At 33.7% G+C, this 12,397-nt stretch overlaps 1 protein-coding gene across 1 annotated transcript in view; it reads right to left on the reverse strand.

The window, feature by feature from the left end:
- LOC140920404 (uncharacterized) overlaps positions 1-10,940 on the reverse strand; it is a 24,609-nt gene extending 13,669 nt beyond the window's left edge. The window contains exons 1-3 of the mRNA XM_073368677.1: positions 10,654-10,940; positions 10,403-10,547; positions 10,045-10,294 (exon numbers count right to left, since the gene is read on the reverse strand). Coding sequence (XP_073224778.1) covers positions 10,045-10,294; positions 10,403-10,547; positions 10,654-10,940 — 682 coding nt within the window. The remainder of the gene's footprint in view (positions 1-10,044; positions 10,295-10,402; positions 10,548-10,653) is intronic.
- Positions 10,941-12,397: the final 1,457 nt, after the last annotated feature.

Here is a 12,397-nt window from a genome sequence, read left to right on the forward strand (position 1 = left end):
TTAATGTCTTGTTTACTGAATGTTTTGTGTGAAAATCGTTTAAGTCAAAAGTATATTAAGAATGGGGAATCTCTTAATGTCTTGGTTACTTAATGTTTGTTGTGAAAGTCGTTTAAGTTAAATGGGTATTAAAAATGGGGAATCTTTTAATACCTCGGTTTACTTAATGTGTATTTGAGGAAAATGTTTAAGTTAACTGGGCGTTGAGAATGGGGAATCTCTTAATGTCTCGGTTACTTAACTATCGTTTTTGAAAATCGTTTCGGTAAATGAGTATTAAGAATGGGGAATCTCTTAATGTCTTGGTTACTTAATGGTTGCTGTGAAAGTCGTTTAAGTTAAATGGGAATTAAAAATGGGGAATCTTTTAATATCTGCATTTGCTTAACGATTGTTGTGGATGGAGTCTGTGTATGCTCATGCATTTCATTTTGGTAAATTGTGTTGACCCGTGATAGGTGACACCTTGGTAAACTGTACTGACCCGTGATAGGTGGTACGTTTACGATTTACATTTTTGGTAAATCGTGTTGACCCGTGATAGGTGACACCTTGGTAAACTGTACTGACCCGTGATAGGTGGTACGTTTACGATTTACATTTTTGGTAAATCGTGTTGACCCGTGATAGGTGACACCTTGGTAAACTGTACTGACCCGTGATAGGTGGTACGTTTACGATTTACATTTTTGGTAAATCGTGTTGACCCGTGATAGGTGACACCTTGGTAAACTGTACTGACCCGTGATAGGTGGTACATTTACGATTTACGTTTTTGGTGAATTGTGCTGACCCGTGATAGGTGGCACCTCGGTAAACAGTACTGGTCTGTGATAGGCGGTACGTTTACGATTCCCGCTTTTTCTTTTAGTAAATCGTGTTGACCCGTGATAGGTGACACCATGGTAACTGTACTGACCCGTGATAGGTGGTACATTTACGATTTCCGCTTTTTCTTTTAGTAAATCGTGTTGACCCGTGATAGGTGACACCATGGTAACTGTACTGACCCGTGATAGGTGGTACATTTACGATTTCCGCTTTTTCTTTTAGTAAATCGTGTTGACCCGTGATAGGTGACACCTCGGTAAACTGTACTGACCCGTGATAGGTGGTACGTTTATGATTTACGCATTTTAGTAAATCGTGCTGACCCGTGATAGGTGGCACCTCGGTAATTGGTACTTTGGCCTGCGATAGGCGGTACAATTATGATTTACGGCCCTTCGAGGAGGGTTTTGGTTTGGAATTCCGAGTCCATGCATTTTGGCATATACGCATTGCATTAGGGTGCTTGGCACGCGAGTCGTATTTGATTTGAGTTTATGATTGAGTGATTTGAATTTTGATTTATCGTGGTAATTACGTTGAAGGTGCTAAGTGTTATGGGTTGGTTATTGGGTGTAAGTATGATGGTTGTCGAGATCCCAATTGTCGTGGTAATCGCGTAGCAATTGCTAAGTGTTAGGTTCTGAACTTGATTTGGAATGACTTGAGTTAATTCATGAATTTTTGGAAAAATGATCAGGGAAATCGATTTCCCAATCGATTGGATGGTAAACAGGGACTTGGCCAAATGGACAAAATCGATTAGCCAATCGATTTTATAATCAGTTTTCGAAAATCATTTACAAAATTGATTGCCCAATCGATTGGGCCTTAAGTCAGGGACTCATCCATATTCGACCAAATCGATTTGGAAATCGATTGGCTTAAAACTTGGGGGCTCAGGTCAATCGATTGCCAAATCGATTGATTCAGCCCAGGATTTTGTTTTCATTAAAAACCTTCACCCCAATCGATTTCCCAATCGATTGGCTCAGTGAAAATCCTCAGTTTGAGTTAGATGATTGATTACTCATTAACTTATCCATGTCTTGATTTGTTATGTGTTAATTAGGAGATTGAGAACTTCATTTTACTTTCATTTTTAATTGGCAAAGTATTGTATAAACTTTTCGCATATTGGAATTCCGGTTAAGGTGCATGCTTAGTTGAAAAGTTATTTTGAGCATTTAAAAATTTAGTTGCTATGTGTTAACTGTTATTTTTTTTAGTTGGTGACCCTTTACAATTATTGTGGAAATCTGGGCTTGCCCTCAGATGAGAGTCAGGATGGTCCTACCGGTTCGTACCCTACGGACGGGAATGGAGATGGGAACGCGTGACTGCAGTTACGTTAGGGGGATCTCACGGGGCGCGTGGAGATACTCAGGGTGTATAGCTTTTTGGTAGGATGATCAGATTAGGATGATGTATAGGGACTAGGTGTCCTTCTTTTTGGATTGGAGTATTTTTAGTTTGGAAAACTGTACTTATACTAATATTGTCAGTTTGACTTCTTATTTGAATGGGTCCCAGGTACCATTTGTTGTTGTGTAAATGTCTTGGAATTTATAATTGGAGAAACTTTTCCGCTGCTTGTAAATTATAATGACTCAATTATTTATCCAAAGGCATTTCCTGATTTAATTCTTTGTTTGTTTTTAATTACTTTTGAAAAAAGAAATATACCCTCGCTTTGAAAAACGGGGCGTTACGAGTTCAAAAGTCTAAAAACATTAATATTGTAGGTCACTACGGTTTAGGGTTAAGGGTTTAGGTCTATTATTGTCTATTTTGGTTTTTAATCAATGTAGTTCATCGAATAAGTGCATGAATGCAGTTCATCGAATAACTGCATCAGTGTCACTAGTTTTGGATTTTAGGTAATTTTTTATTTTTGATATATTTCTCTTTGTCCGTTTTAGTTCTTATTCAGTGCAGTTCGTCCAATAAGTTGAAAAGGCTCAATGCATTAATATTGTTGGTCATTTTGGTCTTTACAAGGTCTATTCTTGTCCTTTTTGAATCTTACTCAATGTAGTTGGTTTAATAGGTGGAAAAGTCTTATGGATTAATATGTTAGGTCATTTGGGTTCTTTACTATGTTAGGGGTTTAGGGTTTAGGGTTTAGGGTTTAGGTTTTAGGGTTTCGGGTTTAAGGTTTACGGTTTAGGGTTCGGGATTTAGGGTTTAGGGTTTAAGGTTTAGGGTATAGGGTATAGGGTATAGGGTATAGGGTATAGGGTATAGGGTATAGGGTATAGGGTATAGGGTATAGGGTATAGGGTATAGGGTATAGGGTATAGGGTATAGGGTATAGGGTATAGGGTATAGGGTATAGGGTATAGGGTATAGGGTATAGGGTATAGGGTATAGGGTATAGGGTATAGGGTATAGGGTATAGGGTATAGGGTATAGGGTATAGGGTATAGGGTATAGGGTATAGGGTATAGGGTATAGGGTATAGGGTATAGGGTATAGGGTATAGGGTATAGGGTATAGGGTATAGGGTATAGGGTATAGGGTATAGGGTATAGGGTATAGGGTATAGGGTATAGGGTATAGGGTATAGGGTATAGGGTATAGGGTATAGGGTATAGGGTATAGGGTATAGGGTATAGGGTATAGGGTATAGGGTATAGGGTATAGGGTATAGGGTATAGGGTATAGGGTATAGGGTATAGGGTATAGGGTATAGGGTATAGGGTATAGGGTATAGGGTATAGGGTATAGGGTATAGGGTATAGGGTATAGGGTATAGGGTATAGGGTATAGGGTATAGGGTATAGGGTATAGGGTATAGGGTATAGGGTATAGGGTATAGGGTATAGGGTATAGGGTATAGGGTATAGGGTATAGGGTATAGGGTATAGGGTATAGGGTATAGGGTATAGGGTATAGGGTATAGGGTATAGGGTATAGGGTATAGGGTATAGGGTATAGGGTATAGGGTATAGGGTTTAGGGTTTAGGGTTTAGTGTTTGAGATTAAAGGTTAACGGTCTAGGTTTATTCTAGTCCATTTTGGATTTTAGGTAATTTTTTGTTTTTGATATGTTTCTTTTTGTCCATATTAGTTCTTATTCATTGTAGTTCGTCCAATAAGTTGAAAAGGCTCAACGCATTATTATTGTAAATCATTTTGCTCTTTATGAGGTCTATTCTAATCCTTTTTTATTCTAACTAAATGTAGTTGGTCTAATAAGTGCAAAAGTCTCAATGGATTAATATATTAGGTCATTTGTGTTCCTTACTAGATTTAGGGTTTTGGGTAGGTTTAGGATTTAGGGTTTAGGGTTTAGTGTTTAGGGTTTAGGATTTGGGTTTTAATCAATATATTTCATGATATAAGTGCAAAATTCTAAATGAATATTTATTTAGGTCATTTTGTTATTTATTAGGTGTATTCTAGTGCACTTTTTTTCTAAAACAATGCAGTTCGTCTAATAAGTGCAAAAGACTCAATCGATTAAACTTTTAGGTCATTTCGATATTTGATTTTTTTTTCCATTTTAGTTGTTAATCAATGTAGTTCAGTAAGTTTTAGGTTTAAGTTTTGGGGTTTAGGGTCTTAGATTAAGGGTTAAATGTCTATGTCCATTCTAGTCCATTTTGGTTCTTAATCAATGTATTTCGTCAAATAAATGCATAAGTCTCACTTGATTTAGATTTTAGGTCATTTGGATTTTTGATATGTTTCTTTTTGTCCATTTTAGTTCTTATTCTTTTTAGTTTCTCCCATAAGTTCAACAGTCGCTATGCATTAATATTTGAGGTCATTTAGGTCTTTACTAGGTTAAGGGATTAAGGTTTAGAGTTTAAGTCTATTATAGACCATTTTGGTTCTTAATCAATGTAGTCCGTCGAAGCAGTGCATAAATCTCATTACATTTAGATTTTGGTCATTTTTGTTTTTGATTAGTTTCTTTTTGTCCATTTTAGTTCTAATACTTTGTAGTTCGTCCAATAAGTGCAAAAGTCAAAATGCATTATTATTTTATGTCATTTTGGTCTGTACAAGGTTAAGGGATTAGGATTTAGGGTTTAGGGTTTGGGTTTTAATCACTATATTTCATGATATAAGTGCAAAATTCTAAATGGATATTTATTTTAGGTCATTTTGTTATTTATTAGGTGTATTCTAGTGCACTTTGTTACTAAAACAATGTAGTTCGTCTAATAAGTGCAAAAGACTCAATCGATTAAACTTTTAGGTCATTTCAATATTTTATAATTTTTTTTTGTCCATTTTATTTGTTATTCAATGTAGTTCAGTAGGTTTAGGGTTTAGGGTTTAGGGTCTTAGATTAAGGGTTAAATGTCTATGTCTATTCTAGTCTATTTTTGTTTTTGATTAGTTTCTTTTTGTTCATTTTAGTTCTAATTCTTTGTAGTTCGTCCAATAAGTGCAAAAGGCAAAATGCATTATTATTTTAAGTCATTTTGGTCTGTACTAGGTTAAGGGATTAGAGATTTGGTTTTAGGGTTTAGTATTTAGCGTTTATGGTTTAAGGATCTTGGTCTATTTTAGTCCAATTTTGTTTGTTAATTAATGTAGTTCGTTGAATAAGTGCATAAGTGTCACAAATTTTTTATTTTAGGTAATTTTGGTATTTGTATGTTTCTTTTTGTCCATTTTAGTTCTTAATCATTGTAGTTCTTCCAATAAATTGAAAAGTCTCAATGCATTAATATCGTAGATCATTTTGGTCTTTACTAGGTTTAGGGTTTAAGGCTTAGGGTTTAGGGTTTTCATTTTAAGTGCATACTTCTAAATGGATATATATTTGAGGTCATTTTGTTATACATTAGGTGTATTCTAGTGCATTTTGTATCTAAAACAATGTAGTTCATCTAATAAGTGCAATAGACTCAATTGATTCAAATTTTAGGTCATTTTGGTATTTTTATGCTTTTTTATATTTTTTTTATTTTAGTTGTTAATCATTGTAGTTCAACATGTAAGAGCAAAAGTCTCAGTTTATTTAGATTTTAAGAATTTTTGGTGTTTTATATTTTACTTTTTGTTAGTTTTAGTTCTTATTCATTGTAGTTCATTCAATAAGTGCTAAAGTCTCAATGTAGTTGGTCTAATAAGAGAAAAAGTCTCAATGGATTAATATATTAGGTCATTTATGGTCTTTACTAGGTTTAGGGTTTAGGGTTTTGGTTTAGTGATAAGGGTTTTGGGTTTTTGGGTTAAGGGTTTAGGGTTTCGGGTTTCGGGTTTAGGGTTTAGGGTTTAGGGTTTAGGGTTTAGGGTTTAGGGTTTAGGGTTTATGGTTTATGGTTTGGGGTTTCAGGTTTAGGGTTTAGGTTTTAGGGTTTAGGCTATAGGGTTTAATCAATATATTTCATGATATAAGTGCAAAATTCTAAATGGATATTTATTTTAGGTCAATTTGTTAGTTATTAGGTGTATTCTAGTGCACTTTGTTTCTAAAACAATGTAGTTCGTCTAATAAGTGCAAAAGACTCAATCGATTAAAATTTTAGGTCATTTCAATTTTAAGTCATATTAATCCATTTTAGGTAATTTTTGTTTTTGAAATGTTTATTTATGTCAACTTTAGTTGTTTTTCATTGTAGTTCGTCCAATATGTTGAAAAGGCCCAATGCATTAATATTTTAGGTCATTTTGGTCTTTACGAGTTGTATTCTAGTCTTTTTTGATTCTAACTCAATGTAGTTGGTCTAATAAGTGCAAAAGTCTCAATGGATTAATATATTAGGTCATTTGTGGTCTTTACTAGGTTAAGGGTTTAAGGTTTAGGGTTATGGGTTTAGGGTTTAGGGTTTAAGTCTATTATAGACCATTTTGATTCTTAATCAATGTAGTCCGTCGAATAAGTGCATAAATCTCATTAGATTTAGTTTTTGGTCTCTTTGGTTTTTGATTAGTTTCTTTTTGTCCATTTTAGTTCTAATTTATTGTAGGTTGTAGGTTTTTGGTCAGTGCATTATCATTTTACGTCATTATGGTCTTTACTAGGTTAAGGGATTAGGGTTTAGGTTTTAAGGTTTTGTATTTAGCGTTTATGGTTTAAGGATATTGGTCTATTTCAGTCCATTTATGTTCTTAATTAATGTAGTTCGTTGAATAAGTGCATAAGTGTCACTAGTTTTTTATTTTAGGTAATTTTTGTATTTGTATGTTTCTTTTTGTCCATTTTAGTTCTTAATCATTGCAGTTCTTTCAATAAGTTGAACAGTCTCAATGCATTAATATCGTAGACCATTTTGGTCTTTACTAGGTTAAGGGTTTAGGGTTTAGGTTTTTGGGTTTAAGGCTTAGGGTTTAGGGTTTAGGTTTTGGGGTTTAGGGTTTACGGTTTGGGGTTTAGGGTTTAGGGTTTAGGGTTTTGGGTTTAGGATTTAGGGGTTAGGTTTTTGGGATTAGGTTGTTGATTTTAATACATATGTCTCATGATATAAGTGCATCATTCTAGATGGATTTATATTTTAGGTAATTTTGTTATTTATTCGGTATATTCTAGTGCACTTTGTTTCGAAAACAATGTAGTTCGTCTAATAATTGCAACAGACTCAATCGATTCAAATTTTATGTCGTTTTGGTATTTGTTATGTTTAATTTTTCATTTCAGTTTATTTAGATTTGAAGAATTTTTTGTTTTATATATTTTCATTTTTGTCAGTTTTAGTTCTTATTCATTGTAGTTTATTAAATAAGTGAAAAGTCTCTATGTATAAATATGTTAGGTCATTTTGGTCTTTACTAGAATAAGGGTTTAGGGTTTATGTTTTAGGGTTTAGGGTATAGGATTTGGTTTTTGAGGTTAAAGGTTAAGGGTCTAGGTCTATTCTAGTCCATTTTGGATTTTAGGTAATTTTTTGTTTTTGATAGGTTTTTTTTTTGTCCATATTAGTTCTTATTCATTGTAGTTCGTCCAATAAGTTGAAAAGGCACAATGCATTATTATTGTAAGTCATTTTGCTCTTTACAAGGTCTATTCTAATCCTTTTTTATTCTAACTAAATGAAGTTGGTCTAATAAGTGCAAAAGTCTCAATGGATTAATATATTAGGTAATTTGTGGTCCTTACTAGGTTTAGGGTTTGGGTTTTGGGTTTAGGCATTAGGGTTTAGGGTTTTGGGTTTACGGTTTAGGGTTTAGGGTTTAGAGTTTAGGGTTTAGGATTTAGGGTTTAGGGTTTAGGGTTTAAGGTTTAGGGTTTAGGATTTAGGGTTCGGGTTTTAATCAATATATTTCATGATATAAGTGCAAAATTCTAAATGGATATTTATTTTAGATCATTTTGTTATTTATTAGGTGTATTCTAGTGCACTTTGTTTCTAAAACAATGTAGTTCGTCTAATAAGTGCAAAAGACTCAATCGATTAAACTTTTAGGTCATTTCAATATTTGATTTTTTTTTTTGTCCATTTTAGTTGTTAGTCAATGTAGTTCAACATATAAGTGCAAAAGTGTCAGTTGATTTATTGTAGTTCATTCAATAAGTGCAAAACTCACAATGTATTAATATTTTAGGTCATTTTGGCCTTTATTAGGTTATGAGATCAGGGTTTAGCGTTTAGTGTCTAGGTTTTAGGGTTTGAGATTAAGGGTTAAGGGTCGAGGTCTATTCTAGTCCTTTTTGGTTTTTAATCAATGTAGTTCGTCGAATAAGTACATAAGTCTCTTTGCATTTTGATTTTAGGTCATTTTTGTTTTTGATATGTTTTTTTTTTGTCCATTTTAGTTGTTATCCATTGTAGTTCGCGAATAAGTTCAAAAGTCTCAAAACATTAATATTGTAGGTCACTTAGGTCTTTACTAGGTTAAGGGATAAGGGTTAATTTACAGTTTAGGGTTAAGGGTTTAGGTCTATTATTGTCTATTTTGGTTTTTAATCAATGTAGTTCGTCGAATAAGTGCATTAATGTAGTTCATCGAATAACTGCATCAGTGTCACTAGTTTTGGATTTTAGGTAATTTTTTTATTTTTGATATGTTTCTCTTTGTCCATTTTAGTTCTTATTTAGTGTAGTTCTTCCAAGGTCTATTCTTGTCCTTTTTGAATCTTACTCAATGTAGTTTGTCTAATAGGTGGAAAAGTCTCAATGGATTAATATGTTAGGTCATTTGGAGTCTTTACTATGTTAGGGGTTTAGGGTTTAGGTTTTAGGGTTTCGAGTTTAGGGTTTACGGTTTAGGTTTCGGGATTTAGGCTTTAGGGTTTAAGGTTTAGTTTTTAAGATTTAGTGTTTAGGGTTAAGGGTTAAGGGTATAGGGTATATGGTATATACCACAACAAGAAAACAAGGAATTTGTGAGGGCCAAAATCCCTCACAAAGGGCAAATAGCAGCCACAAATGGGTTATTTGTGGCGGCCAAAGGCAGCCACAAATAAGCTGGTCACAAACTTTTGTGAGGGCTTTTGCAGCCACAAAGTTTGTAAAACACGTTGGCATTTGTGAGGGCTTTTGCAGCCACAAAAGGCTGCCTTTGTGAGGGCCTTTGCAGCCACCAAAGTTTGCCTTTGTGAGGGCATAGGACGCCACAAAGGACCGGATGATTTTAAAAAATTCAGCCTTTGTGAGGGCCCAGGCCGCCACAAAGTCCCTCCTTTGTGACAGTTTAGGCCGCCACAAAGTACCTCAAGATTAAAAAATAAATATTTTGTGAGGGCTTAGGCCGCCACAAAATATTACGTATATTAAAAAGTTAATTTTTTTAAATTAAAATTATAATTAAATTTAAAATATAATATCATTATAAATTAAATTTAATATATAATAAACTAATCTGAATATAATTAAAAATTAAAATTAAATTTAAAATAAAATATTTAAATTATAATTATAATTAAAGATTAATTTAAATTACAAATAAAACAAAATTAAAATTAAAATTAAATTTAAATTTAATTTAAATTTAAATTTAAATTAAATATTAAAATTAAAATAAATATTATATATAAAAATATAATATTATATAATAATTAATATATAATAATTACCTGAATCATTTTTGATAATTCATCAGTATACTCATTTGTTTCAGGATTAACATGAAGATAGCGATGTATCTCAGCCTGAGTGACCTCCCTTCCAAGTTGCTTTTCCTAAAATATTAAATTAATGTCAAGTTTATAAGTTGGTGAAATGTGATGATTAATTAAATATAAATTAATAGATATATATTATAAATAATAATAAATTACCTTGTAATATTTAATTTCTCCAACAGACATGGAACCTCCCTTATGAGTACTAGAACCCCTCTCAAATGCTCTATTAATCTTTGCTTTTTCTCTCTTCTGTTTGTAAGCATCTGTGTTCCATTTCTTCCACAAAGCAGTCCAAACATTTTCACCAATCCAATTAGGCCGTTTTTCCTCGCCCTTATTACGTGCGTAAGCCAACATATATGAGAGACGCTTTGAAAAGCGATGGTCAAATGAAGCTAAAACTGCGGCATCATGCTCTCTTTTCCAAGTACATTTAGTCTGTTGTTTGTTAAAATTTAAAAAATATTAAAAATATAATTAGTAATTCAATAAATTAATCAAATGTATATATAAATAGTAATTAAATAAATTAATCTAATGACTTACTTTGAAACAATGTAAAAATTGATCAACTTCCCTAATTTGAGGTGTCTTATCCTCTTTTATCTCACCCCAAGACAACCATGGTTTTTTATATTTCTCTTGTATGACTTCAGCAATTGCCTTTGCAGATGATTTAAAAGGAAGATATCTTCAAAGTTTATATGCAAATTAAATATAAAAATAAATTAATAAAATTAATAATGTAATTACATTGCAATAATAATGAAATATTTAATCAATCATAGTTTACATACCCATCTCCTTCTGGAATGATGACAATGCGGTTGTAGCAATCAACACATCCGGGATCCATTATTTCGTCTAAGGTATAAGGCTCTACTGGGACCTCCGGATATAGAGGAATAGCTCCACCACTAGTACCAATGGACGGCATCGGCATGAGAGATGGGTCATTAACAACACGTTTAGCAACTTTTTTCTTACCACGTGATGTTTTGGATATTCCTCGTATTGCCGCCGTTCCTGTTCCTCCCGATCCATCCGAACCTCCTGATCCTCCTACTCCCGACACTGAAGCCATTATACTGAACTAGCCCACCAATCCTAGCTTCACTTGCAAGATGCACTGAGAGATGCTCCATGGAATCAAAAAACCCAGGAGGAAATACTTTCTCCAACTTACATAGAATGATCGGAATGTCATTTTCCATCTTGATGAATTCTTTATCAATGAGTGTTGAAGTACACAAATTCTTGAAATATTGACTCACTTCAATAAGTGGGTTCAATACATATGTCGGCAAAGCACTAAAGGCAATAGGAAGTAAACACTCTAAAAATATATGACAATCATGACTTTTCATCCCATGCATCCTCCCATTTTCCACATCAGCACATCTTGCCAAATTAGAACAATAACTGTCAGGCGTCTTCAGCTCTTTGATCCAACGATAAACAGATTTGGCTTCATCAGTAGATAAAGTGTAATTCGCACGAGGTTTTAGGGTCTTGCCGTTTTGTTCCACCAACAACAAATCTGGTCGTCTGCAATATATACCTATGTCTTTTCTGGCTTTGTCATTATCTTTTGTTTTTCCTTTCACATTCATCACAGTATTAAATATGTTGTCAAAGAAATTTTTCTCAATATGCATAACATCGACAATCATGACTTTTCATCCCATGCATCCTCCCATTTTCCACATCAGCACATCTTGCCAAATTAGAACAATAACCGTCAGGCGTCTTCAGCTCTTTGATCCAACGATAAACAGATTTGGCTTCATCAGTAGATAAAGTGTAATTCGCACGAGGTTTTAGGGTCTTGCCGTTTTGTTCCACCAACAACAAATCTGGTCGTCTGCAATATATACCTATGTCTTTTCTGGCTTTGTCATTATCTTTTGTTTTTCCTTTCACATTCATCACAGTATTAAATATGTTGTCAAAGAAATTTTTCTCAATATGCATTACATCGAGATTATGTCTCAAAAGATTATCTTTCCAATACGGTAGATCCCAAAAAATACATCTTTTTGTCCAATTGTGCCATTGTCCATAACCTTGTGGTTTACAGGCCACACCATTAACAACATGTACCTTTGGCATATCTTTTACTTTATTCCAAACTTGTTCTGATGTCAACTTAAGCGGGGGTCCTAGACTTTCTGCATAGCCCTTCATAAATGCAGCTTTGTTCCTTCTAAATGCATGATCAGCAGGTAAAAACCTACGATACGAGTCAAACCACGATGCTTTCCCGCCAAATTTTAAAGTAAATACTTTTGTATCTTCCATACAAATAGGACAAGCTAATTTACCATGGGTGCCCCATCCTGACAACATCCCATAAGCGAGGAAATCATTAATGGTCCACATCAATGCAACTCTCATCATAAAATTTTCTCTCCGAGCAATATCATATGTCAAGACACCATTCCACAACCTCTTCAAATCGTCAATCAAAGGTTGTAAAAAAAATATCAATACTAGTTGTAGGATTAGAAGGACCTGGTATCACAGCACCTAAGAACATAT

Source organism: Cicer arietinum, chromosome 5 (assembly GCF_000331145.2).
Source record: "Cicer arietinum cultivar CDC Frontier isolate Library 1 chromosome 5, Cicar.CDCFrontier_v2.0, whole genome shotgun sequence".
Lineage (NCBI taxonomy): Eukaryota > Viridiplantae > Streptophyta > Magnoliopsida > Fabales > Fabaceae > Cicer > Cicer arietinum.